We start from the raw sequence: 25,871 nt of genomic DNA, 5'->3' as shown, positions 1-25,871 counted from the left end.
CAGAAATTATGAAGTTATTCCAACAAATGTCCAACTTTTAGTTTGTGTTTGGTATGACAAGAATATATTTTTACTTTTTTTAATGTTGGTTAATTAAAATATTTTAACAATAAATTATCTCAAAAATATTTTTTTTTAAAAATGAAAAAAAAATCTCTAATTAAAATAGAGAAAAGAGATTTCAAAATTGACATTTTACATTGATCACCATAAAAAGAACGGAAAAGGGTCAAAATTACCCTCGAACTATTCGAAATAGCTCATATATATCTTTTAATTATGTTTGGGATCAAAATTATCCTTGTCGTCTATGTTTTGGACCATAAATACCCTTAAAACATTATTTTTCCCATTAGAGCTGGCATGATTGTCCACCCAAGCAGTTCAACATGGCAAAAATACCTTTCTCTCAATATTGTTGTTCTTCCTTGTTCAACCCTATCACAAAAAGAAAATCAAATATATTTTTTTCATTATTCTTGTTTAAGTTGTTAAGGTCAGACTTCGAAACTCCAATTTCAAAGTGTGCTGAAGTTTGTTTGAATTTCTAATTGCGTGTTGAAGGATCGAGTTTATTGTTTGAGATTTGGGGTCATAGATTCACAAAATCAATTTTTAGATTTTCAAGCTTGTAAGAACTCTTTCATATATTTTTTGTTTTTAAATGTCAATTTCCAGCGCCAATTGCAATATCCAAGCAATTTTAGTAACATTCAGTTAAATCTCTTCAAAATTTTGCACTTCAAAAACCCAACAAAGGTTAGAAATTTCTCACCAACAAGCTTTCAAATGAGTAGCTATTTTTGAGTTTCAACACAAAAAGAATGACTTCAAGAGTTTTTCAACATCTCTCAACTTTAAATTTTCAGCCTCAAATTCAATGACATCAAAACCCAAATAATGAACTCGATCATTCAACACACAACTACTTAGTTGTAATATATGCATCAATGAAATGGGCCCAAACATGATCGTGGATTCAATACTTGGCCATAATAATATAGCCACTTTTAATAACATCATTCGATTATGCCACGAGGAAGGTGTTGAATTTAGGTCTACAAGCTTTCAACTCAATGGAAACTCTACTTTGTTGATTTCTCATGAAACTAATGTCGGTATACGTAAAATAGTACTCCTTCAATCTTAATTTATGTGGCAGAGTTGAAACTTTGAAAGTAGATCAACTTTTTCTTTGATTGGATTTTTTTTTTGATATATCTTTTAAATATTTTAAATTGTGATTATATTACTTTTTACGTAATTTTCAAAAATCTTAAAGCTCCTATATCCAAATTTACTGTAAAAACTTACAAGATTGAATCTCAAAATTTTAACCGTGTGCTACACAAAATTAGATAGAAGGAGTTGGTGTATTAGTTATCTTTCTCAACTTGTTGTATTTCAAACTCTACCTATATTTATTAAACTCACATTTAACATTGGATTTATTAATTAGGTGCAAATCAATAGAAGTTCAACAATGGAATTTAGAGCAACAACTTTGTGTGATAAGATGAAGGAGTTGATTTATGGACCATCTTGCAACAATAATATGGAATCGAATCATTTTTGGAATATAGCTGAATCTGAATGATTAAGATTTGATGCATTGGAGTTATTACCAACATTAGGTCAAAATCTAAACATGCCTAACAATTACATGCAAAATCTTTTCAATGGACATGAAAATAATTGATTTAATATGGTTCATTAACATGAGTGTTTGTTGTTGCCACTCAGCTCCGGTCCTTCAATTTTCTTATTAGAATAAAGAGTTTTCGCTTACTTCTGTTTCCACTGTCAATTTAGCGCTCTTTATATATGTCCCTAAAGTTTATAACAATGTTAAATTTAATAATAATTAATTAATATCGGTATAGATTTTAACATTCTTTATTTATGTGCATATATGTTGCCGCTAAAAGTTATTTTTGTTATATTGATAAAATATTGTTAAGAATGGAAGAAGACAATCAATACTTAATGTTATTTTATATATAGTTATTCTTTCTCTTTTTTAACTCTATATTTTTTGGTAACTGTATATATAGTGTTACACTTTGTTTGGAGGGTTGTTACGTATTGTTTCATAATGTATCGTATTATATTGTATTGTGTTGTATTGTATCGTACTATATTATTTTAATGAATACAATGTTTAGATAAATTGTATCATTCTCTATCCATAAACAACATGCTATAAGACTTTCTTGTCATGTTTTAATTTGCGTGGCACACTTTTTCTGATAGTATATTTTTTTTAAAATATATTATCTTTATAAGATTCCTTTATATTAAATCACAAATTTTAACTATTTTCTCTCTTTTATTAAATTCGCATATCCAATTAAACACTACTACATAAATTGAATATTTCGTTTAGCCCACTTTAGGCAAATTTCCTAGAATGCTTCTAATAATTTGTATAAGTCAATGAAAAGCATTTTGAAATTCTAATTATCTTAAGCTAAAATTGGCGCTATTTCACATTGGATAGGGAATTTCCTTTGTCTAAAAGCTAGTATTAATAATTGTACCTTTTGTTTTCCTGTAAGTCCATTCGTCGATCCACATAAATTAAAACGAAATAATAATAATTTTATCTTGTCCCCTTTTGTGCAGAAATTTCATAGGAAATTTCAATTTCATAGGATATTCCTCATATTATGTTTTCAATCAAATCAATTTGAAAAAAATGTGCATGAGTCCATAATGACTTGACCCAGCCGAAACTACCGCCGTGTTTTAAATTTCTTTAGTTTCAAATTAATTGTTGTTTTATTTTTATTTGTCATTTTTAATGGAACCATTTAATTATGGAAATTTTTGTTTTTTCCAAAATTAACTGTAAAATTATATTTGATCATAAATATTGAATTTGAAAAATATTTTCCACTCTATATTATTCACAAAAAATTAAATATAATAATTAATTTGAGGTGGATGAAATAAAACAAACGAATTCTTATATAGTTTTAGTTCAAATGTGAAAAAAAAAAAAAAACAATAGAGGCCACTCCCTCAAGTAGAAAGTGACCCAACAGGAAAAGACATGTCCCATTTTAATTCGGAGCATGCACATTTAGATATTTTCATTCCTCATATGTCATTTCCTTAAATATTTTAACTTACAAATTAATTATCTAAATGTGATTAAAATTTATATATCACGTTAGTATGAAGATTCACAAAACACAGTTATGTTAAGAATGAGTTAAGAGTAATGTTGAGGAATTTATATATATATATATTCTAGCAAATTTGATGAATATTAATTATTCAATTGTCATTTTCATCATCTAGAACATAAGAAACTAATTTTGTGCTTTTTTTTTTTTGGAAACATCGTAGTAAGTACTCAAACACAGCACGTGTTTCAACAGTCAATTCCTAGTCATAAAACGGCCAGGTTTTTTCACATTGGCACAATTAGTTTTTTTTTTTTAATTAGATAAATTATAAATAAACTTTATGTATATACATAAGCTCACATTAGAGTTCCGATTAAATCCAAATTGCACATTACAGATCTCATTTAGAGGTGGCGTTCCCAACATGATTTTTTTCATACACAGGGCTCGAATCTGAGACATTTGATTAAGGGTGAAACAGTTTCACCATTGTATCATAACCAATGTTAGTTTAATATAAATTTTTATTCTCTCACCAATAGTATTATTATTTTATTATTATAAGTTTTTTTTTTTAACTCAATTCACTTTCTCATTTCTTTTAAGCGCAACTTATTCATTATTATATCTTTTTCTTCATATTTGATTCTGATATATTTTACTTAAGCTAAAATTCTATCGAAACAACTTCTCTACCTATATATAACAGGGACAAGACTGTGTACACTTACATTGAATAAATTATTTTTGTATTATTAATAAAAATAATAATAATTAACTTAATATTATGATACAAAAATATCTTTAATCCACTTGCTTTTTTTTTTGACTTCTTGTGGTTGACCCAGAGAAGAAAAAACAGTGACTTTGGTGGTCTATAAAAGGAGTTCTATAACAAAAATATTAAATTATTATCAAGTGACATACATTTCTGAGAAACTAAAAGTAACTCTTCATTTACAATCTTACCCTTTCCTTAAATAGAGTTAACAGAAAAAGAACGGAGAAAAAGTTTCTAAAAATGGAAGGTTGCCGGAGGTCAAGTTCAGGTCCGACAGGGGTAAAATTGGAAAGAAAAGATGTGGAGAAAACTAGAAGGAATAATATGAAGAATCTATGTAATCAACTTTATTCATTGATCCCTTCTACTCATCTCTCTCAGGTTCGCGTTTTCTCCTTCTCCTTCTCCTCCGGGGATGGATATATAGTTTATCTGTGTCAAGTCAAATCAGACAAATAAATTGAAACAAAGAAAGTACAATTCATAGCTACTAGTACTACTTTATTACTTTTATACATAAACTTATAATCGGGCATTGAAAGTACTGAATTCAAATGAACCTGACTTTAGTTTTGTGGATCAACCTCTAGTGTGAGTTGAATCAAATATCTTTCACCTACAGGAACATTATATATCTAATGTTTCTGCGGGTGAAAGAATAATGAATGAGTTTAAACACACTAAATAATCATTTTTATTGAATATATTACAGGAAACAATGGTATTGCAAGATAAAATAGATGCAGCAATAAAGTATATAAAAAGTTCAGAAATGAAATTGGAAAAAAGCAAGATGTACTTGGAAGAATTAAGTAGGATGAGTAGTAGAAAGAGGCCCAAATCATCCAATTCAACTAATGGGCCTAGCCCAAGTACCAAGTCATCTCCTCAGATCCAAGTCCATGAAATGGGCCCAAATATGGTCATTGTTTTAATAAGTGGCCTTGATAATATAACGACTTTTAATAACATCATTCGATTGTGCCATGAAGAAGGTGTTGAAGTTGTGTATACAAACTTTACACTCAATGGAAACTCTATGCTGCAAATTTCTCATGAAACTAAGGTATGATTTGGTATTCTTCAAAAAATAAGTTATATTTTGATATTTAATCGTCAAGAAAAACTACTCCTATCAATCACAATAAAGTTGTTTTTGTTTTCAAAAAGCATATTTCATACTTCAATCAAACACTAGTACATCATTTTTTTTAAATGTTATATAACTTCGCTTCTATCGTACCAAACACATCCTGAATGACATTTCTCCTTTGTTGTTCGAGGCATAAGTACTAAAGAAGACCTAAAAGAATGAACATGAACAAAAATGTTGAGCCAAAACTTGAGGTTTATGAATTTAAGATTCTAGCATTCTTTAAGTTATTGAGTTTTAAATTAATAATTCATAAATATATCTGAACTTCTTATGTTTAAAGAATATTTGTACCAAGATTATTTGAGTTCAAATGAACCAATATTTTGATCTCTAGCTTCGTCCCTACATAAACAAGCAATTCTTTTCCATAAAAAGAAAAATGCATGACATTTTGTCACTTTTTTTTTTTTTATTGTAGATCAACATGAGTTCAACAATGGAATGTAGAGCTGCAAATCTGTGTGATAAAATGAAGGAATTGCTTTATGGAAAATCAAATGACAATGAAATGGAATCCCAATTACATTTATGGGACTATATAGTTGAATCTGAATTATTAGGATTTAATGATATAGAATTTCTACCATCAACAAGTCAAAATTCAAACATATTTAGTTACATTCAAAATAATAGGGACTAGTCATTTTCATTCCAGAATAATAATATTACATTACAACAATTAAATTTATTCGTAATTGATTATCATGTCAATATCGATATTTCATCTTAAATGAATATTCAAACCTTTTTTTATCCTTCAAAATAATTGAATCCGATTTTATGTATTATTATTTTGAATTATTGATTTTTAATTTATAGAGAGACTTGTTAGATTATTGATTTATCCATTAACCTATCTAATAACCCGATGAATTTTTTATAAAACCATTTCAAATCTGTTAATCAAATAACTCAATATGAATAATGTCTTTTTTCAATTCAATTTATTGATTAAACCAAATATAGAGGCATTGAATGCACAAGAATAATTATAAATAATCTTTGTGCTAAAATCTCAACCCCATTTTATTATTGGCAACGTACAGCGCTAAATACACTATTAACAAAGTGTATCAGAGACTCTAATTTATTGCCATTCATATATTATAATATATGCTCTCTTTAATTAACTCAATTTATTTTAACTCACTCGTTAATTAACTCTAATTTAAAAAATGTATTATGAAATGTAGAGGCATTTGAATGCACAAGGACAATTGCAATTAATCATCGTGCCAGAATATCAACCACATTTTATTATTGGCAACGTACAGCGCTGTATACACTATTAATAAAAGTGTACCAGAGACTCTAATTTATTGCCTGTTTTTGTAAATAATAATAACTATGTCTCAATCTCAAATAAATTCAAAATTATAGAAAAACAAATAAATAGGCTCAGAAAATAAGAATTGAGATAAATCAATAAGCTTATAATTAAGCTTTCTTAGTTTGATGGTATAAAATTTCAATCATCATTGCCTTAAAACACAAAAAAAATTGAAAATAATTTTAAAGTATCAGGAAAAATAAAATCTTTCTCATACACAGCATTTGGCGTACTGTGTCAGAAGGTGTCCTAAGATTTTATAATTTCATCATATACGATGATTTTTTGAGATAATAACTATCGAATTATTATTGGAGAAATTGATCTTAATCTCACAATTGAGATCTGAAGACGATAAAGATATATGTAAAAAATAGAGAATGAATCAGAAAGAACGTAGCGAATAAGGATATATTTTTGGATCATTTGAAACAAAATTGATCATCACTTCTCCTTATGTTCATCATTTTCATTCTATAGAGAGAAAAAAATACAGAGAAAACAGAAAGAAGAAGAAATTGGAATTCAGCGGCGGCGGAAATTGAGATCGGCGCAGTGTAAAAGTGTTAGTTTGAAGTGTGTTAGATTTGATGAATTTATAGGAGGAGAAGAGGAATATGGAGCCCTAAATTGATTAAGGCCCATCTAATTTGATGGTTTGGGCCAATTAGTTCCAGCAAGTCCAAAAGCCCAATCTATTTTATTTCTCCTTATTTATATTTGAGAAAATTAGCAATTAAGTCATAATACCTAACATAATTAGTCAAAATAACAACACTTTAAAATATTTATTTAAAATGGCAGAATGACAATATTTTTATAAAATAATATGTATTCAGATTTTAGTATTTTAAATTAATTTAATTTATGGAAAGAGTCCTATATTGGACTAAATTATATACCAATAACCGTTTAAAGTGGAAAAAATAAAATTAAACCAATACCATTAACCTTTTTTCATCACCACTCACGTTTCTTTCCCAACTTTCACGTTTCTTCCCCACCTTTCACGTTTCAAGTTTTATCTTTCTTCAAGGTGCTAAATTGTTGTTTATCAAGAAATTTTCTTTATTGTTAAACGAAATCTCTTTATTAATTCAAGCATATTTCTCGGTTGGCAAGATAATTTCCATTATCCATTTCGATTAGTTATTTAGATTTCTTTTTATTTGTTTTCAATATCACCGTTTATGGTTTATATTTTGCATTGTACATATTACGGATTTTCCGTCAATGTTTTCAATCTCTATGCAAGTTTGTTTACGTATTCATCTAATATTTATGTAATTCAATTAGTTATTTAGATTTCTTTTGATTTGTTTTCAATATCACTGTTTATGATTTATATATCGCATTGTACATATTACGGATTTTCCGTTGAGTTTTTCGATTTTTATGCAAGTTTGTTTACATATTCATGTAAAATTTATGTATTTTAGATTTTTAGTCGATTAAATAATTATTTTTGATTTTTTTCTGATTTCATTTTAATATTTCAGATTTATTAGAATCTACAAATTCATTCATATGTTTATTTTTAATACATTTATATTTGCTTTTAGGGTTTTAGATTTGGGGAAAGCATTTGTTTGTCTATAATGTCTGAATCAACAGTTTATTTGTGTATTCATTCTATCTATATATCAACAAGTTTTACATTTTTTGTTTTTTACATTGTATTTCAATCTCAATTAGTATACCAACATGTTTGTATTTCCTTCTTAATTTGTATTCATCCTAACTGTATGCTAACAATTTTGTATTTTATTGGGTATTCATTATGTATTTCAATCTCAATTTATATGTGAACAAGTTTGTATTTCTCTTTTGTTTTGTATTCAACCTAATTGTATACCAACAAGTTTTGTATTTTATGTGCCTACTTTACCTTTCAAAGTCGCTTTGTATTTCAAATGAAGAGAGTATTTAATTTCTTTTGTATTCACAACTTTATATTCAATCTCACTTAGTATTTATAACTTTGTATTTTCATCTCACTTTTGTATTCATATATTGTTGTATTCAACATATAGTTCATGATTCATTAGTTTGTATTTTACCTTTCAAAGTCACTTTGTATTTCAAATGAAGAGAGTATTTCTTTTGTATTCACAACTTTATATTCAATCTCACTTTGTATTTATAACTCGTATTTTCATCTAACTATTGTTTCATATATTGTTGTATTCAACATATAGTTCATGATCGATTAGTTACATTAACTTAATGGGATACAAATTATTACATGCATTCAAACAGAAAAAACATTTACTAAACTAAAAAAAAAACAATTTCATTCATTATACATCATAATTTGGATACAAAACATCCGAAAAAAACTATAAATCCCAATACATACAAAGATTTCACTGATTCAATTAGAAAAAAAAACTTTTGTACTCGACATATACGAATATCTCATCCAAACAAATAAAAAAATAAAAAAAAAATACCTGATTGTTTTTCGATTGTTCACTAGATGCGACAAATTTATAGTTGTCAATTTTGAAAAATTATGTTTCAAAAATATGTCGTATTCAACTTGAAGAAGCTTTGAAAGTTATCAGATGAATGATTCGGAAGACAAACTAAATTATTTTAATTTTTTTTTTGATGTTCTTAAGAAGAAAGTAAAAAAACGCTCGACGGAAAGATGACTATTTATGCTCTTTTCAAAACGTAACTGATTTGTATTTAAAATCTTTTTTACCTTTTTTGAATTTTTTTGTTCCATGATTTTCTCTATTCTGTTATTAATTATTTGTATTCTTTCAAATAAATCAAAATAAAATAAATGCATAACTAATCTCTTAACAAACTAAAATAATGACATTTTTAATAAATAATGAAAATGTTGCTAAGAAGTCTCACTAAAAGCTAAAATATTGTTGTTTTGAAAATTTCCCCTTTATATTTAGCTTATTTGATTGAACCCAAATTTTAATAATAACATATCCAGTCATACCTACTAATCTTCTACCTTAATTCACGTCATTTATACCTTCTTATCTATGGTCATGTCCTTGGTGAGCCAGAACTGCATTATCTCTTTTCTAATCACTTAACTCCAATACTTTTTCGGTCTACTACTACCTCTCCTAAATTCATTCATAGTCAACCTCTCACACCTAGCACTGAAGAATCCGTATTTACTCATCACATTTTCGAACCATTTCAAACTCGCTTCCACATCTTGTCTTCCACCAAATCACTCTCATCTTATCTCGCATATCCCCATTTATGTCAATAGAAAATTCCACATCTATGCACACATGGCATAAGAAGGTAGAGGGTTTTTTTAAGGCTGTCAATAGTTTGGGGACTAAAGTAATAATTCATGTCAAGTTTAAGAGTGTTTTCAATACTTATCTCATTTAAATTTAGAGAGAAAAAAAAGTGACAAATATTTTAAATAAGAGATGAGTATTGAAAACACCCCCAAACTTGGTCTGAATTATTACTTTAGTCCTTCAACTATTGACAACCTTAAAAATACTCTTTTACTTGATTAAGTGAATTTAAAAGCATCCCTCTTATGTCACATGTGCATATATGTGGAACTTTCTATTGACATAGCGTACACATAGATATTTGTAATAGAAAAAATATTTAAATATTTAAATAATTAAATGCTAAGAATTCACAATTTAAGAAGATAAAAGAACTTTTTTTTCTTGTTGAAAATTATTTTTTCTTATCACCCAGTCCATCCTCTAGCCAGATCCCCAGCCTCACCCCTCACTACCCACCCACCCCTAAAAAAATATATTCTTTTAAATGTTTTTTTTTTTGGGAGGGGTAGAGGGTGAGATAAGAAAAAAAAATTAAAAAACTCTGGGGGTTGAGGGGGTGGGGTGGGTGGTGGAGTTGGGGGTACCTGGTAGGGGATGGGGTGAGGTAAGAAAAAAAATTAAGTTTCTTAAAAAAAATCTTCTTTACTATATGTTCTTCTTTAATGTATATATATATACACACCATATTAGCAGAAAATTTCATATATACGCATAGGTGGATGACATGTGCATAAAAGATGTGTTTTTAAATTACTTAATCAAGTAGAGGGGTATTTTTAACGCTGTCAATAGTTGAGGGACTAAAATAATAATTCACGTTACGTTTAAGAGTGTTTTCAATTCTTATCTCTTTAAGTAATGTGCAATAAATTCCTCATTTAACAAAGAAAAAAAATACATAATTACCCCATTAAATTAAGACATGCTTTCTAAAAAGACACTAGAACTTTACGGGGGTTCTAGTACCCCTTAAATAATTTTAAAGTGTTATAAATATTCCACTTTTCAGCCATCTCAATTGCAAAAAAAAAAGTGCAATCACACACTAATTATAATCTGCCACGTGTTAAGTGTTAATTTTTAATCTTTATTTTCATTTTCATTTTTTCTTATTTTATTAACTTCATTTTTTTTCTCTTTCTTCTTCTTTCTTCATCACTCCTCTTCTTCGTTGCAACCCTCCATGTAGCCGCCATCACTGCAAGTCCTTGACTTGGCCACCATCGCCGCACGTCATTATTATAATCACATCTCCACCATTAATATCATCAAATCATTAGTAAATCAAAAAATAAAATTACTAATAAATTATAAATTGAAAATTAATAATCATCTTCAATCTACCATCTTCTTTCCAATATTAAAACAACTATGCAACGGAACTCCATCACGATGGAGGTAATGATAAACAATAATACTCTCGAATCGAAGAAAATTGTTTATTTAGATGCTAAAGAACTACATAATAATTTATTTTATTTTTTTAAGAAAAAAATATTATCAGAGGAGGTTCACAATTATTAATATTTTTGAAAAAAATAAGGGACAAAAGAAGAAAAGGAAACAAAGAGAAGTAAGAAGACAAGGGAAAAAAATGAGTGAGGAGTTGAAGAAGATAGAAAAGAGGTAGTTGGTTCTTTTGAGTTTTGGGGAAGAAGGTAGCAAAAAAATAAAGAATGGAGAAAGTACAATAAAATAAATAAAATAAAAGAAAAAAAACATTTCTAATTATATAAATACTTAAATAAATATATATTTACGTTTTGGCTCAACTCACTCGCTATCAGAGAGAGTGAACTACACTCTACTTGCCACGTAGGCACATGATGAGACAATAAATTCATTCTACATAAGAAAAAATGGGGTAATAGGACCTCGTAAAATTCAAATGTCGTTTTAAAAAACAGATCTTAATTTAATGGGATAATTATGTATTTTCTCTTTAACAAAAACATTATCAAAGTCTTCAAATTATAGTTGAGTTCACAAAAAAAAATAGTGTGACTCCTCTAATTTCTATATTTTTTACCAAATTGGTCCTTAATTTTTTTTTTTTATATGTAAAAGTAGTGTCAGATGCCAATTTCGGCTAAGTCCACTATATATTTATTGACTTATTTCAAATGATTCTCTTTTTCCAAACTTGTATTAGATTGACTATGTCACTGTTCATTCATTTAATTGATAAATACAAAAAATTATAAATACGTTTTGGACAAGCAAATAATAACATGGATGGGAGGCTCACTAGGAAAGTTCTACACACTACGCAGAGTGAGCCAAAATGAATATTATTCTCTTTATTCAATATGTATAAAGTATTTAATTAAATATAAAATACTGAATCTTAAAACAAACGTCTTAATTTATTTTTAAAAATAACATATTTTTCAGAATATTCTATGTGAAAAAGCGTGATACATAAACTAATAAACAATATTTGAGTTATGAATTCAAAAAAGTCTAACGATGTTGAACTTTTCTGATTTATGCTTTGCCCTAATCGACACAAGATTTGACATATGCAGCTATTTTTTTTGTCATTTTTGCATGTGTACACATCGAGTTTTCTTATTGTTTCTTTTAAGACATCTTTTATAACTTTTTTATTTTTATTTTTTTTTAAAAAGAGAGTTTTGTTGGGTTAGGTGGTCCCAATCATAAGACTTGGTGTAGATTTCTCATAGCATGTTCAACATATGAGGTCATGAGATGACATGAAAATGAGTAAGATTTAAAAAAAAAAAATATTTCATGTCGATTATGTGAGAGGAAATTTAATAGTTTCTAACAAAAATAAACTATACATTGTGCAACATAAACCAACCGGCAGCTCCAAAGTTTTAATGTTGTACCAATTAACAAATAGTTTTTTTTTTTCTGTCTCAAATTATCTATTGTGTTTCTCGTTTATAGTACGTCTTATAAGAAATATTAATTAGAAGGAGTGTTTTAAAAATAATATATTTTACTCTTACTTATGTCTTAAGATATAATATATTTTAATTAAATATTTGCTCTATTGAGTTGTTTGTAGTCCTCAAGAACAATTACTACAAGAAATAAAATGAGAAAAAAAAATTAATTTTATCAAAAAATTCCAAAATGTCAAATAATTTTATAAATTTTAAAAAATAGTGAAAATTAGATTAGTATGGTGGGAAAAAAAGACATCCATGTAATTTAAATTCAGAGATGAAAAAAGTGACAAGTATTTTTAAGCCGTTCACGCTTAAATAAATTAATGTGCTATAAATTCCTTATTTAATAAAAACATTATCAAAGTCTTCAAATTATAGTATGAGTTCTCTAATTTCTATATTTTTGACCAAATTGGTCCTTATTCATTTTTTTCGTCTGCAAAAAAGTAAAATCAGTGCCAAATGCAAATTTAGGCTGAGTCCACTACATATATCCATTGACTTATTATAAATGATTATTATTTTTTTCCAATTTTTTATTAAATTTGACGATGTCATTATCCATTCATCAAATTAATAAATACAAAAGATTGTATTTGCGTTTCAGACAAGGAAATATAACATGGGAAGCATGATCAAACTAAATGTTATTTTTTCCATTTTAATTTGTATAATAGTGTTTAACTGGATACAAATTGAACCTTAAAAGTTATAAGTACGGGTATAAATTATCTCAAATTGTTTTTTCCAATTAAAAGAAGTTAAACATATTTTTAAAAATATATTACGAGAAAACACGTGTCACATAAATAAAAAATATAATAAAGATGTTTGAGTTATGGATCCAAAGTCTAATTATGATGTTGGTACTTTTGTGGTACCCTTGGCCCTAGTCGACACAAGATTTTACATTTTTTGGATATTTTTGTCATTTTTTTGCATGTGTACACATCGAGTTTTCTAGATATTTTTGTCCTTTTCTTTGATATTTTTTCGAGACATTTCTTGTAATTTTCCTATTATTTGTTCTTTTATAAAAAAAAAGAGATCGAAAGCCCTCTTTCAAGAGTCGTCTTTTATTGAGTTCGGCAGTCTCAATTGTAAGACTAGATCCATGAGGTTATGAGTAGATATGAAAATGAATAAAAATTAAATAAATTAGTATTTCATGTTCATTGTCTTCCTCCCACACTCAACACTCCACCCATTTTGTCCCACTCCGTCATTGCCTTCATCGGTCATAGTTTGATCTGAAATTTAAAGTTTGTAAGTTTCTATAATATTATTATGCTAGTATTATTTTATTTATTTCATTTTTTAAAATAAAAAAAAAATAGACAATTTCTCGATTTTTGTGTCTCATCGTACTCATGCTGATTTTCAGTGTCATCCTCACCTTCACATTCATAGTGGAGTAATAAACAATTTATGTTTCTGTAGAAAATACTTTCCTTCAAATCTTGTACACTCATAATTTGTTATGTTTTACAAATTATCGAAGTTGAAACAAAGCTAAAACAACTCCTTATTTCAATTCGACAATCAAATAATTTGGGTCTGACAACAAATACTACTATAAACTACGAGATGTAATTTTACATCTCAATTGTTCTCATGTCCAATAATAAAAAACTTCTTCTAACTTAGAAAAAGGTAGGAATTTCATATTCATTTTGCATGTAAATATACATGTTTTGATTTTGACTTCTTGTTGGTAATAATTCCAATGCATCAAATTCAATTTTGTAATCCCATAAATGCAATTGAGAGTCCACATCATTTCCATAAATCAACTCCTTCATCTTATCACACAAAGTTGTAGCACTAAATTCCATTGTTGAACTTCTATTGATCTGCAAAAAATTGAGTGTCAACAATTAACTCACAAACTTTAGCTATTTTTTCGTATTCAAAAACTTTCAAATACCTTAGTTTCATGAGAAATTTGCAGTGTAGAGTTTCCATTGAGTTTAAAGTTGGTACACACAACTTCAACACCTTCCTTATGGCATAATCGAATGATGTTATTAAAAGTGGCTATATTATAAAGGCCATTTATTAAAACCACGACCATGTTTGGGCCCATTTCATGGAATTCAATTTGAGCTGGTGAGTTTGTGATTGGGCCGGGCTCATTAGTTTGATTGAGTGATTGGGCCTTCTTTTGGCCCATTATCAATTCTTCCAAGTGCTTCTTGCTCTTCTCCAATTTCACTTTCAAACTTTCTATATAATTCACTGCTGCATCTATTTGATCTGGCACTGCCTTTGTTGTTTCCTGCAACACTCAAATTGTATTATAACAAGTATATAATATATACACAGAGTTGAATTCAGGATTTTGATGTTTATATGTTCTGAATTTTAGTTCTTTTGTTGTTGTATACAAAATTTGGACCATATACTCCACCTTTGCATGCATGCTCAAATAATGTTAGCTAAGAGCATGTGATTATCAATCCTATGGGAAAGGAAGATAATTGGATGCATGCAATGCAAAGACAAATTCAAGATTTATATGTTATGCGTTCAACTTTAAAAGTTTTCAATTACTGAATTCATTGTAATATTAAAACAAATGAGTTCAAATCCAATATTTGTTGAAATTTTAGTAGATCTTGACATATATATATCAAAAGTTATGAATTCAGAATTTAAATTCAATACTAAAAACTTTAAAGACTAACCTTGGAGGTAGAGGCATGAGTAGTAGGGAGCATGGAATGAAGTTGATTACATAGATTCTTCATATGATTCCTCCTATTCTTCTCCACATATTTCCTTTCTAATTTTGGAGCTAATTTAGACTTGAGGCAATTTTCCATTTTTTCCTGTTGAGTACTATTTTTTTAGAAATATTTTTTTCTAGTTTTTGCCTATTTGGAGGAACTACAAATATTGTTAGCTCTCAATAGTTTATTATTAGAAGTATTCCTTTTATAGATTCACACCAAGGCAGCAGATGGTGCCCCTTGTGGGGGTGAAAAAGAACATGCATCATGTAGAAAAAAATTCAACTAAAAGAGAATTGACCCAACTCATGACAGAAAACCATTGATAGGAATTTGCCAATAAGATTGAAAGGCAAGTTTTACCGAGTGTTGATTAGATCAACTATGTTGTATAAAGCGGAGCATTGTCTAATCAAGAACGTAAAGATGAAAGTTACGGAAATGAGGATGTGGTGATGGATGTATCGGCATACAAGAAGAGATAAAATTAGAAACGAGGATACCCATGATAATGTGAGAGTGACTTTGGTGGAGGACAAGATGTGAGACGTTTCAGACATGTGAAGAGTAGATGAACCTCTTGCCTAGTGCAGAGGTATGAGGTTGGCTATGGATGATTTGACGAAAGGCATAGATAAGACATGACACAGTTTCAGTTTTTTGTACTTCTCTGTTACTTTTTTTTGGACCTTCTTAGGACTCGAGTTGAGAGTCTATTAGAAACATTCTATTTTGCTACCTCTAAGGTAAAAGTAATAAGGTGTACGTACACTCTACCTCCCAAACCTCACTTTATGGGACTAGTTTATCCGAAACAATCTCTCTAGCTACCTCTAATTTAGAAATAAGGTATATGTACACTCTATTCCTCTCAAACCTCACTTTGTGGGACTATATCGATTATGTTAGTATTATTGTCATATATCTCAAATCCTTGTGCTCTTTACACTTGTCAACTTAGAAAAATGAAATTTTTAACTAAGGATGATTTAATCAAAATCCTTCTTAATTTCTAGGAATAATAAGTAATTTTTAAAGGTGTGTGTGTGCCAAAAGCAAAAAAAACAAATACTTAATATATAAATATAAATGTGAATTCATTTTTTTTGGACTTTCTACAACAATACCAAATAAACATAATAATTGATTTTTAGTCGACTTGGCCATTATTTAATATAAAATACAGAATCTTTGCACTTAGGAATTGACTTATGAAAGGTGAAACACATTGGTCTGCATTTTATTTTGAGGGAGGAAATAGTGAGGAAACAAAGATCTAAATCAGCTGATATTGTTGAATTTATATCACACGCAAACAATTATTGTAAAAACATTTTAACCTTACTATTCTTACTAAAAAATATAGTAGTTCTTGTGACTAGTTTATATGATTATATAATATTTGAACTTTAATACAGATCAATAAAATTCATATTATTTTATGTCAATCTTACTTATAAGACATATTATAATAGTATAGATTGACGTTTCTTGAACAAAATTTTATTATAATAAATTCACACAATAGATCGAACTGATTATAATTTATCATTAATAAAATAAATATTATCCATGAAGTAAACGTTTAAATTCATCTTTTTACTCTAAGGTCATATCAAGGCCGTCTTAACCCCTAGACCATTAAAATCGTCGCTTGGGGCCCCATATATTTTGGGGCTCCCATTTTTTAAAAGCAATTACTTATATATGTTATTTTTTAAAAAAATTATATGTAATATGAGTATTATGATTTCTACTAATGAAATTGTATATGAGATGAAAATAAATCTGAATTTCGTAAGAAACAATTTGATGAAAATATTGATAGCGAAATCACAAAATCCCTTGAAGAATCTTTTAGAGTTAATTGCTTTATATATGTAGAGTAGAGCAAACTATTTTTTCACTTCAAAATAGATTTGAACCAATTGAAGCATATGGAAATATTTTTGATTTCTTATTTAGTGGTAAAATATTGAGATCACTAGATGTAGAGAATTTTAAAAAAATATTGTCTTAACCTTGAACTTTTTTTAACACGTAATAGTTATTTATTCTAATATTGATGGTTTAAATTTATTTTTTGAATTAAAATGTTAAGAGAAATAACACAAGTAAAAGATAATGATCTAATGAAAATACCCAATCTGATAAAAAAACTTGATTCTTTTCCAAATACACATATTACTTATAGAATAATGTTAGCAGTTCCGGTAAACGTTGACTCAGCCGAAAGAACTTTTTTGAAATTAAAATTGATTAATTCTTATTTAAGATTAACAATGTCTCAAGAGATTGAATGAATTAGCTATATTATCAATTGAAAAGGAATTATTAAAACAAATCAATTATAAAACAGTAACTAATGACTTTGTATCAAAAAAAGGCTAGAAAAGTACATATGATGAAAAAAAAAATATTAGGGTCCCTTTGTTAAGTTTCGCTTTAGGCCTTCAATCTTATTGAGTCGGCCTTGGGTCATATACTTACTTATACAACCAATTATAATATTTCCTCTGTCTCAATTTATGTGGCAGTTTTCATTTTTCGAGAGTCAAACAGTTTAAGTTAGACCGAGATTTTACGCATGGAATCTTCAAATTTTTTGAAATGAAATTTATATATTTATAAATTACATAAAAAGTACTATTAGTCAGAATAATTGGCAATTCAAAATATTTAAAAGATATACTCCCTCCGTCCCTTTTTAGTTGTCCACTTTAGAAATGGCACACTGATTAAGGCAACAATGATTAGCACAGTGAAGTTACAATTTTACCCTTATGACAACTTTTCACTTCAAAATTACAACCACTTATTTGAATTAAAGTGAAATAAATTGGAGGGAAACAACATACACTTTTACAATTTTCAAGAAGTGTAAATAAGGGTATAATAGGAAAAAATTTGTTGTCCTTTCTTGATTTGTCAAAATGGACAACTAAATAGGGACAACCAAAAAAGGAAATATGGACAAGTAAATAGGGACGGAGGGAGTATGAAAAAATTAAAGTCAAAGATAAATTTGTTTGAATCTCGAAATCTGAAAAGTGTCACCGAAATTGAGACGGATAATCATCATGATGACATCTATCCTTTGTGTGTCGAGGTCTTATAGCCTATAGGGATGTGACACATTATTTATCTTTGAGTTGAATCTCTTATGTTAAACCACTCAAATGTAAAACCGCATTGCCAATTTCAATTAGTCAAGTCCTTTTGTATAAATTGACTTGACAATAATTAGAGACTATAGACTTATTATAAATTGAATTTGATTCGATGGAACATGCACTCCTCGGGGTCCGTGTACTGGTTCATAAAATATATCGTTCGTTTTTGTATTTATAAATTAAAATAGACTGAATTAATAAAGTAACTTGGATTAAAATGAGTTGAGCTAAAATGGATTAACAAATAAAATTATAATTCAACTTGCTCAATTTTTACTATATTTTGATTTTTTTCTTTAATTCTTATCATTTATCTAAGTGCCTCATATATAAAACTTTTTCTTGTGTGTCAACTTGAGCTACATGCAAAGTTATCTACTCAACCTTTAAATAAGCTAACCTGCTCAAATTACATCGAGTTAATAAATAAGTGAGTTGTTAACATGTTCAAAATAAAATTTATCAAAAGAATCGTGTTTTCATTTGCACTAATTTGGATGAAATAGAAACATTTTTTTTCCATTTCTATTTATTCAGTTCATATCGTTGTTTCGTGTGTTCTAGTTTTGTATCTTTTGTTAATAAAAGTTTGATAATCAACCTTTAAATAAGCTAACCTGCTCAAACTACATTGAATTAATAAATAAGTGAGTTGTTAACCTGTTCAAACTAAAATTTATTAAAAGAATCATGTTTTGATGTGCTAGTTTTGTTTTGTATCTTTTGTTAATAACAAAAAGTTTGATAATCAACTTAGGAAAAGTAGGAGTTTTATAAACATTTTGCATGTATGCATGTTTGTATTCTGACTTTTTGTTGTTAATAATTCCAATGCATCATATCCAATTTTGTAGTCCTTCATCTTATCACACAGAGTTGTAGCTATAAATTCCATTGAATTTCTATGGATTGCACTTAAATAGATCAAATATTAAATGTTGGTTTAAAAATGTCACGACCCAGACCATCGTGATTGGCACCTACACAAACACTCCGATGGGAGAACCATTACTATAATCCAAACAAATAAATTCTATGAAAAGGCATTTAAATAAACGGAAGCAGGTTTAAATGACTATAGAAATGGAGTCCCCATAAACTCCAAGGTTTTAACAAACAACTAACCAAACTAATACCGAAGAACAACCCCTAGAACCTGAAAGTCATTGTACCAAAACTCTACTAACGACAAGTCTAAGAACAAGGGGTACAACCCCGAAACTAAACTCCTTAACAAATAGTCTGAATCCGAAAAGAGTGGACTTAAACAAGAAAGATCCATGGCAGCCTGAAAGAACTGTCTCACCCTTGAATCCAGTCACGCTCAATAGTCACTTAGCTGAGGTCTATCAATAGCTGTCTGAAGATGCCATGTACTCAACAAAGAACAAGCAAATGCAGTATCAGTACACAACCACAGTGCACTGGTATGATCACACGGCTATCCCAATAAGTGAAACACATGCAAGTAACCACAACATTATAAAACAGGCATATACCAAATATATACAATATTAGTCATCTTTTCAGGATCAATGTAGCATCACACATTCTCAATAATACACATTGGTTATCAATTTAAAGCAACATACAATCTTTCAATATCATTCATCATTATATATGAACGTAATCATCACAAGTAGGTACACAACACAATTCAATGGTCCTTTCACGAAACCCAATTCAATGGTCCTCTCATAGAACCCACACCCAAACTGTTAGCATAGCGGAGCGTGGTACCCAATCCAATGTTTATGTCGAAACGTGGCAACTAATCCTATATTTATGTTGAAACGTGACAACTGATCCCATGTTTATGTCGGAATGTGGCAACCGATCCCATGTTTATGCCGGAACGTGGCAACCGATCCCATGTTTATGCCATAACGTGGCAACCGATCCATTCAACACACCACAATCACAATCACAATGTATATTCTCACAATCATACAACAAGAGATGATTCATGACATACAATTGTTCAATTATCCTCATTTATGATTAGGGTGATCAATAATGCAACATTCGCATACATACATACATTATAATGAGCAATTACAAACACATATCACACCAATATGAAATCACAACCATCACCTACCTCGAACAAAGCTTGAATTCCCTAAGAAACTTGATTCTTCCCTTTCCGAATTTGTTCCACTTGTTCTTGGTCTACAAACAATAATTATAATACGGGAATCAATAAACGAACACTAATTACCTGAATTACTAACAATTCTATCAACCCTAGATCAACCTATAATCTCAATTAGGGCTGTTTCCACCATGAATTCTAGATCAACCCCCCCCNCCCCCCCCCCCCCCCCCCCAATTGATAATAACCCAAGAAAATAGGTTCTACGGATCGAAAAATGGATTAGGGAAGTAAAATCCTTACCTTTAGTAAGAATGGACTTTTGCAAAAAATAACGTCTTTGGAGAGTTTTACCTTATTTAAGCTGGGATTGTCCCGCTACGGCGGGACCCATCCCTCTACAACTGGATGCACGAAGACAGAATGTTACCCGTTCACTCTAAGATCATTTTCAGGAGTTCTACTCTCCCAAATTTGATTTCGTAAAGTCGAACGGGTTCATTAACGTCTTAGCTATCTACTCATGCGGTCCAAATCATAATTAGGTCTCTCATTCATTACCAGATTTCTCTAAACCCTACTGACTCCGATTTCGTCCAATTCTGGACTAGGTTGGAAAATTCCAAGTTACTACGAAAAAGTTTTCTGATCCCAATTCTTTCTTCATTGGCTTTTCCCTAACGACGGAATCATGTCGTTACAAAAAAATCTTGTTTGAGTTTCATTTGCATAAAATGTTGATAACTAGAGTAAACAATATTTTGTGTAATTATCAGTAAAAAAAATTCAAATTCAATTTTTTTTAATTTTCGTTTTGTAGAGTTTGTACGATATTGAATGAGTAATTAATAGTAATTTTTTTAATGCTCATTAGTAGCATAAATAACATTTTATGCAATCAATTCGATCCCTATTACGTATATGATATATTTCTATTTCAATTTGTTTGATTTTAACATAAGAGGGTTATACTGACTATTAACTAATGTTGGTGTGAACTCGAACATAGAATCTTCACTTTTTCTGAAATAAAATTAACATATTTAAAAAGTAAATACTTATCAGTCACAATATTTAACAATTTTAAATATTATACTATATATATATATATATATATATATATATATATATATATATTTTAACTATCCAAATAGTAACTAAAACAAACATACTCGTGCACTTATTATAAATGGATTTGATTAAGGAAAAAAACACTAGTTTTGGACAAGGACTCATAACATGAGAAATTTCATAGGAGGGTTATGCGCAAAGTAGTTGCAAATTAAATTTATTAATTTCTCTGTCTTAATTTATGTGACATTGTAACTGAACTTAATAGTAAAAGAAAAAAGTTCAAATTTATGGTTTGTTTTGGATAAGGAATTTCCTTATCCAATGTAAAATAGTACTAGTTTCGGCTATAATTAGAATTTCAAAATGTTTTCCATCGACTTATTACAAATGAAAAAAATAAATTATGCCCAAAGTGGGGCTAACTAAATATATTGTTCCTCACGTTTTAATTTACGTAGTATGAAAATGTAATTAAAAAAAAGAGAAAACAATTAAATTTGTGGTTCTTTTTAGAATATAGCTGTATATAGTGATGAGTAAAAGATTTAAATTAGGAGAATTCCAATATAAAAAAATGTGGACACATAGAAAATAAAAAAAGTTAACATATAATATATTATAATTTTCTAACGAAGATGACCCCGCTACAAATCATATACTACCCAAAAGAGTGTGTCACATGAACTTAAAAACATGAATGTTTGATATTATGGAATGATGTTGGCACTTTTTAGGAAATTCTTTGATTGAAAAATAAAAACTCTACTTTTGGACAAAGATAACATGAGAAATTCCCTAGGAAAATTCTGCATTTGACCTATTTGAGAAGTCATTTTCTCCTAATTTTAGGAATATAAGTTAATTTGAAAAATCTTTTGATTTTATTAGTTCAATTTGAATTTTGCATATTCCTTTAAAAAATAATAATTAATATGAGTATTTTATGATATACTACTAAAAAACCATTGTATTTCCATTGAAAAATATTCAGTATTATCTCATAAATATTTTAATTAGATTAGTGAGAAAATAATAATAATATTTTTACACAAAAAATAAAACTACGAAGCTTTTCCGTATTTCAATGAGAATCCCTTTTTTTTTCCAATGAGCTTGTCCGGTCATGTAATATGGGTGAGAAATTGAGTTATAATTATTTGTACGATTATAATTTTTAAAAAAAAATATATATATTCCTTTTTAGAATATAATACCATTAAAAGCTTGCCAAAGTCAAATGATATTGGCACATATCTAGATCACTGGCCCTACTCCTTCTGCTTCAATTAACATAACACAATTGAAATTTTAATTATATCATATAAATGAAAATAGAAGAAATATTATTACTACTAGTAAATTTTTTTTACTAATTATTGACAATTAAAACAAAGCAAAGAGAACTTCTTATTGGAATAGAAAATCGAAGGATTGAAGCTGATATCAAACACTCATATGTATGAATATCTAAGATATTAAACTAGAAAAATAAAATTTTACACATCTCAATTGTTTCCATCTTGAATAAGAAGCTATTTTAGTCCCTCAAAAAGCTAGGAGTTTCTTCAACATTTTGCATGTAATTACTTGGATTTTGACTTGGAGTAATTGGTAATACCTCCAATTCATCAAATTCAATTATGTAGTCCCATAAATGTATTTGGGAACATTCCATATCAATATTGCTGCAAGTTGCTCCATAAATCAATTCCTTCATCTTATCATACAAAGTTGTAGCTTTAAATTCCATTCTTGAATTTATGTTGATCATCTCCACCTAAATAAATCAATTAATATTAAAATGTTAGTTTTAGTTTGAGTTTGGAATACAACTAGTTGAGAAGTATTATGAAAGTTTGAAAGACGATTTGGTATACGTAGTTCTTCTAACCGAAAAACGATGTAGAAAAATGCTTCTATATACAATTTTGGACATGTTAGTAGCCCCCTAACATTTAAGTTTTCAAGAAAGAAAAAAATATATAAGTATTATGTTTAACTTCCCATCGACCCTAATATTACAAATACTATTTTTTTTTTTGTCAAATATCAACCGATTCATGTCCAAACTTCAACTTTTCCATCATTATCAAACATAACCTTAGAATCATTACCTTAGTTTCATGAGAAATTTGCAGTGTAGAGTTTCCATTGAGTTGAAAGCTTGTAGACACAACTTCAACACCTTCCTCATGGCATAATCGAATGATGTTGTTAAAAGTGGCTATATTATTAAGGCTAGTTATTAAAACCATGACCATGTTTGGGCCCATTTGATGGAATTCAATCTGAAGTGGTGACTTGGTGCTTGGGCCGGGCTCATTAGTTGGATTGAGTGATTGGGCCCTCTTTAGGCCCATTTTCAATTCGTCCAAGTGCTTATTGTTCACCTCCAAATTCATTTTCAAGTTTTCTATGTAATTCACTGCTGCATCTATTTGATCTGTCATTGTCATTGTTGTTTTCTGCAACAATACTCAAATTTGTATTAGAAGAACAAATACCGATTCAGGAGTTTGAAGTTTATGAGTTCTGAATTCTATAATTTTTTCGAGTATAGTTAGGTTCCAAAATAAGAACTTGTAAAACAAATACAAAATTTTAAACCAAAGCTATTGAATTCTACCGAATACCTTTTACACTATCTACTCCACCGGGCGCTCCATGCATGCAAAAAATGTTTTTACCAAGAGCAAGTAATATGGGAAAAGGAGAATAATTGGATGCATGCAAACAGATTCAAAATTTAAATTTAATGGATTCAACTTTTGAAAAAACATTTGATCAGTTACTACTAATCAATTCATTGTAATATTAATTATAGGTTCAGATCTAATATTTGATCTTTATGTTTTTATCGATGAATCTGTTGCACTTTCAAAAATTTTAAAAACATAATAAGTTTAATACTAAAAACTTTAAAAGAACTAACCTTATTAGAAGTAGAGGAATGAGTAGTAGGGAGCATGGAATGAAGTTGATTACAGAGATTCTTCATATAATTCCTTCTATTTTTCTCCACATATTTCTTTTCCATTTTTTGACCTAATTTAGACTTTAGGTTATAACTTTCCATTTCTTTTTGTTGAGTATTACCACTACCATTTTTTGAAACTTTTTGCCTAAAATGTACTTTATATACCACCTAGGCAGGTTGGTTCCCCTTTGGCCTTTGGGACATCATTCATGATGAGAAAACATTAAAAACATACTTAGTATAATCCTAAAAATCATATTAGGATATATAGGGATAGGATGTGCGCAAAGAGCTTATCCCAACCTTTGTAGAGTAGAGGCTATATATTTTCGATAGATCCTCAACTAAAAAAAAATGTTAGTTTGTAATACATGATATAAAGGTATTAAATTGAATGGACACATTTGTTCATGAAAGAACATTATTATTCTGAAAAGTCATCTCTTAAGTTCTATAAATATAAGAATTATCCTGAAGTAGTGTAAGAAAAATCGATATACATGTATATTAAACATGAGTTTTGTTATATTTCGAAGGAAATATTGCTTGTGTTTTTTTCAATTTATATACGAGCAATATCTCTTTAAAAAAAGTCGACACCTCAAAGTCATTAAATTATTTCTTCTTCGATTATGTTTCCTATTATTGTAACAAAGAAGAGTAATGAAAGAAAAATAACGATAATAAAATAATAAAAAATACACAAACAAATAAACATTTTTAGTAATAAAGACTGGAGAATAAGATCTTACTAATTGAGTAATAATTAAATGTACTATTTGTGAAGTTGACGTGTAAAAGTTGAAACACATGTACATTTCTCTAGTCTTTTTTTCCATTAAAGAGCTGACATTGTTGAAATATATTTATAGCACGTGAATTAAATTATTGAATACTTTAGGAATTTCAATTGGCTACTTCCATTATTATTAGTGAGAGATCATCAGACAAAAAATATTATTAGATCGGTTGTCATATTTTCTAGAAGTTCAACTAATGTTTTTAGTTCTCACTATCAATTTTTTTTAATTTTTTTTATTATTTAAAAAATTATCAATAAAAAAGAAAAAATTTCCTTTCACACAATTAATTTTCTAAATCTGAGATAAGATAATATTAAAATTTGAATCAGTAAAATGCTATTTTCTTTGGTGTTGAGGACAAGTAGGTAAGTCTATGAGTAAATTTTGTCATTTTTCTTTACT

At 28.5% G+C, this 25,871-nt stretch overlaps 3 protein-coding genes and 3 non-coding genes across 6 annotated transcripts; 1 reads left to right on the top strand and 5 right to left on the bottom strand.

Annotated features, from left to right (window-relative positions):
• Positions 1–4,066: 4,066 nt before the first annotated feature.
• On the top strand, positions 4,067–5,743 carry LOC125866284 (uncharacterized). The gene is made up of 3 exons (XM_049546622.1): positions 4,067–4,296; positions 4,628–4,981; positions 5,490–5,743. Exons 1-3 carry the CDS (start codon positions 4,156–4,158, stop codon positions 5,709–5,711), a joined length of 717 nt encoding a protein of 238 aa, XP_049402579.1. The 5' UTR covers positions 4,067–4,155; the 3' UTR covers positions 5,712–5,743.
• A 722-nt stretch (positions 5,744–6,465) lies between these two features.
• LOC125866430 (small nucleolar RNA snoR116) lies at positions 6,466–6,555 on the bottom strand. The gene has a single exon (XR_007446496.1). It is a non-coding gene; the product is annotated as a small nucleolar RNA snoR116 (small nucleolar RNA).
• A 29-nt stretch (positions 6,556–6,584) lies between these two features.
• On the bottom strand, positions 6,585–6,681 carry LOC125866421 (small nucleolar RNA snoR31/Z110/Z27). Its single transcript, XR_007446488.1, has one exon. It is a non-coding gene; the product is annotated as a small nucleolar RNA snoR31/Z110/Z27 (small nucleolar RNA).
• Positions 6,682–6,779: 98 nt separating this feature from the next.
• Positions 6,780–6,876, bottom strand: LOC125866422 (small nucleolar RNA R32/R81/Z41). Its single transcript, XR_007446489.1, has one exon. It is a non-coding gene; the product is annotated as a small nucleolar RNA R32/R81/Z41 (small nucleolar RNA).
• Positions 6,877–14,258: 7,382 nt separating this feature from the next.
• Positions 14,259–15,440, bottom strand: LOC125865482 (transcription factor bHLH162-like). The gene is made up of 3 exons (XM_049545681.1): positions 15,303–15,440; positions 14,542–14,893; positions 14,259–14,473 (listed from the first exon to the last, which is right to left on the bottom strand). The coding sequence occupies exons 1-3, from the start codon at positions 15,438–15,440 to the stop codon at positions 14,259–14,261; spliced, it is 705 nt and encodes a 234-aa protein (XP_049401638.1).
• Positions 15,441–23,226: 7,786 nt separating this feature from the next.
• On the bottom strand, positions 23,227–24,765 carry LOC125865466 (uncharacterized). The gene is made up of 3 exons (XM_049545664.1): positions 24,622–24,765; positions 23,804–24,154; positions 23,227–23,466 (listed from the first exon to the last, which is right to left on the bottom strand). The coding sequence occupies exons 1-3, from the start codon at positions 24,763–24,765 to the stop codon at positions 23,227–23,229; spliced, it is 735 nt and encodes a 244-aa protein (XP_049401621.1).
• Positions 24,766–25,871: the final 1,106 nt, after the last annotated feature.

This window comes from Solanum stenotomum, chromosome 5, assembly GCF_019186545.1.
Source record: "Solanum stenotomum isolate F172 chromosome 5, ASM1918654v1, whole genome shotgun sequence".
NCBI lineage: Eukaryota > Viridiplantae > Streptophyta > Magnoliopsida > Solanales > Solanaceae > Solanum > Solanum stenotomum.
The sequence above is the reverse complement of the archived record's forward strand: the minus strand, read 5'-3'. Positions and strand labels throughout refer to the sequence as shown.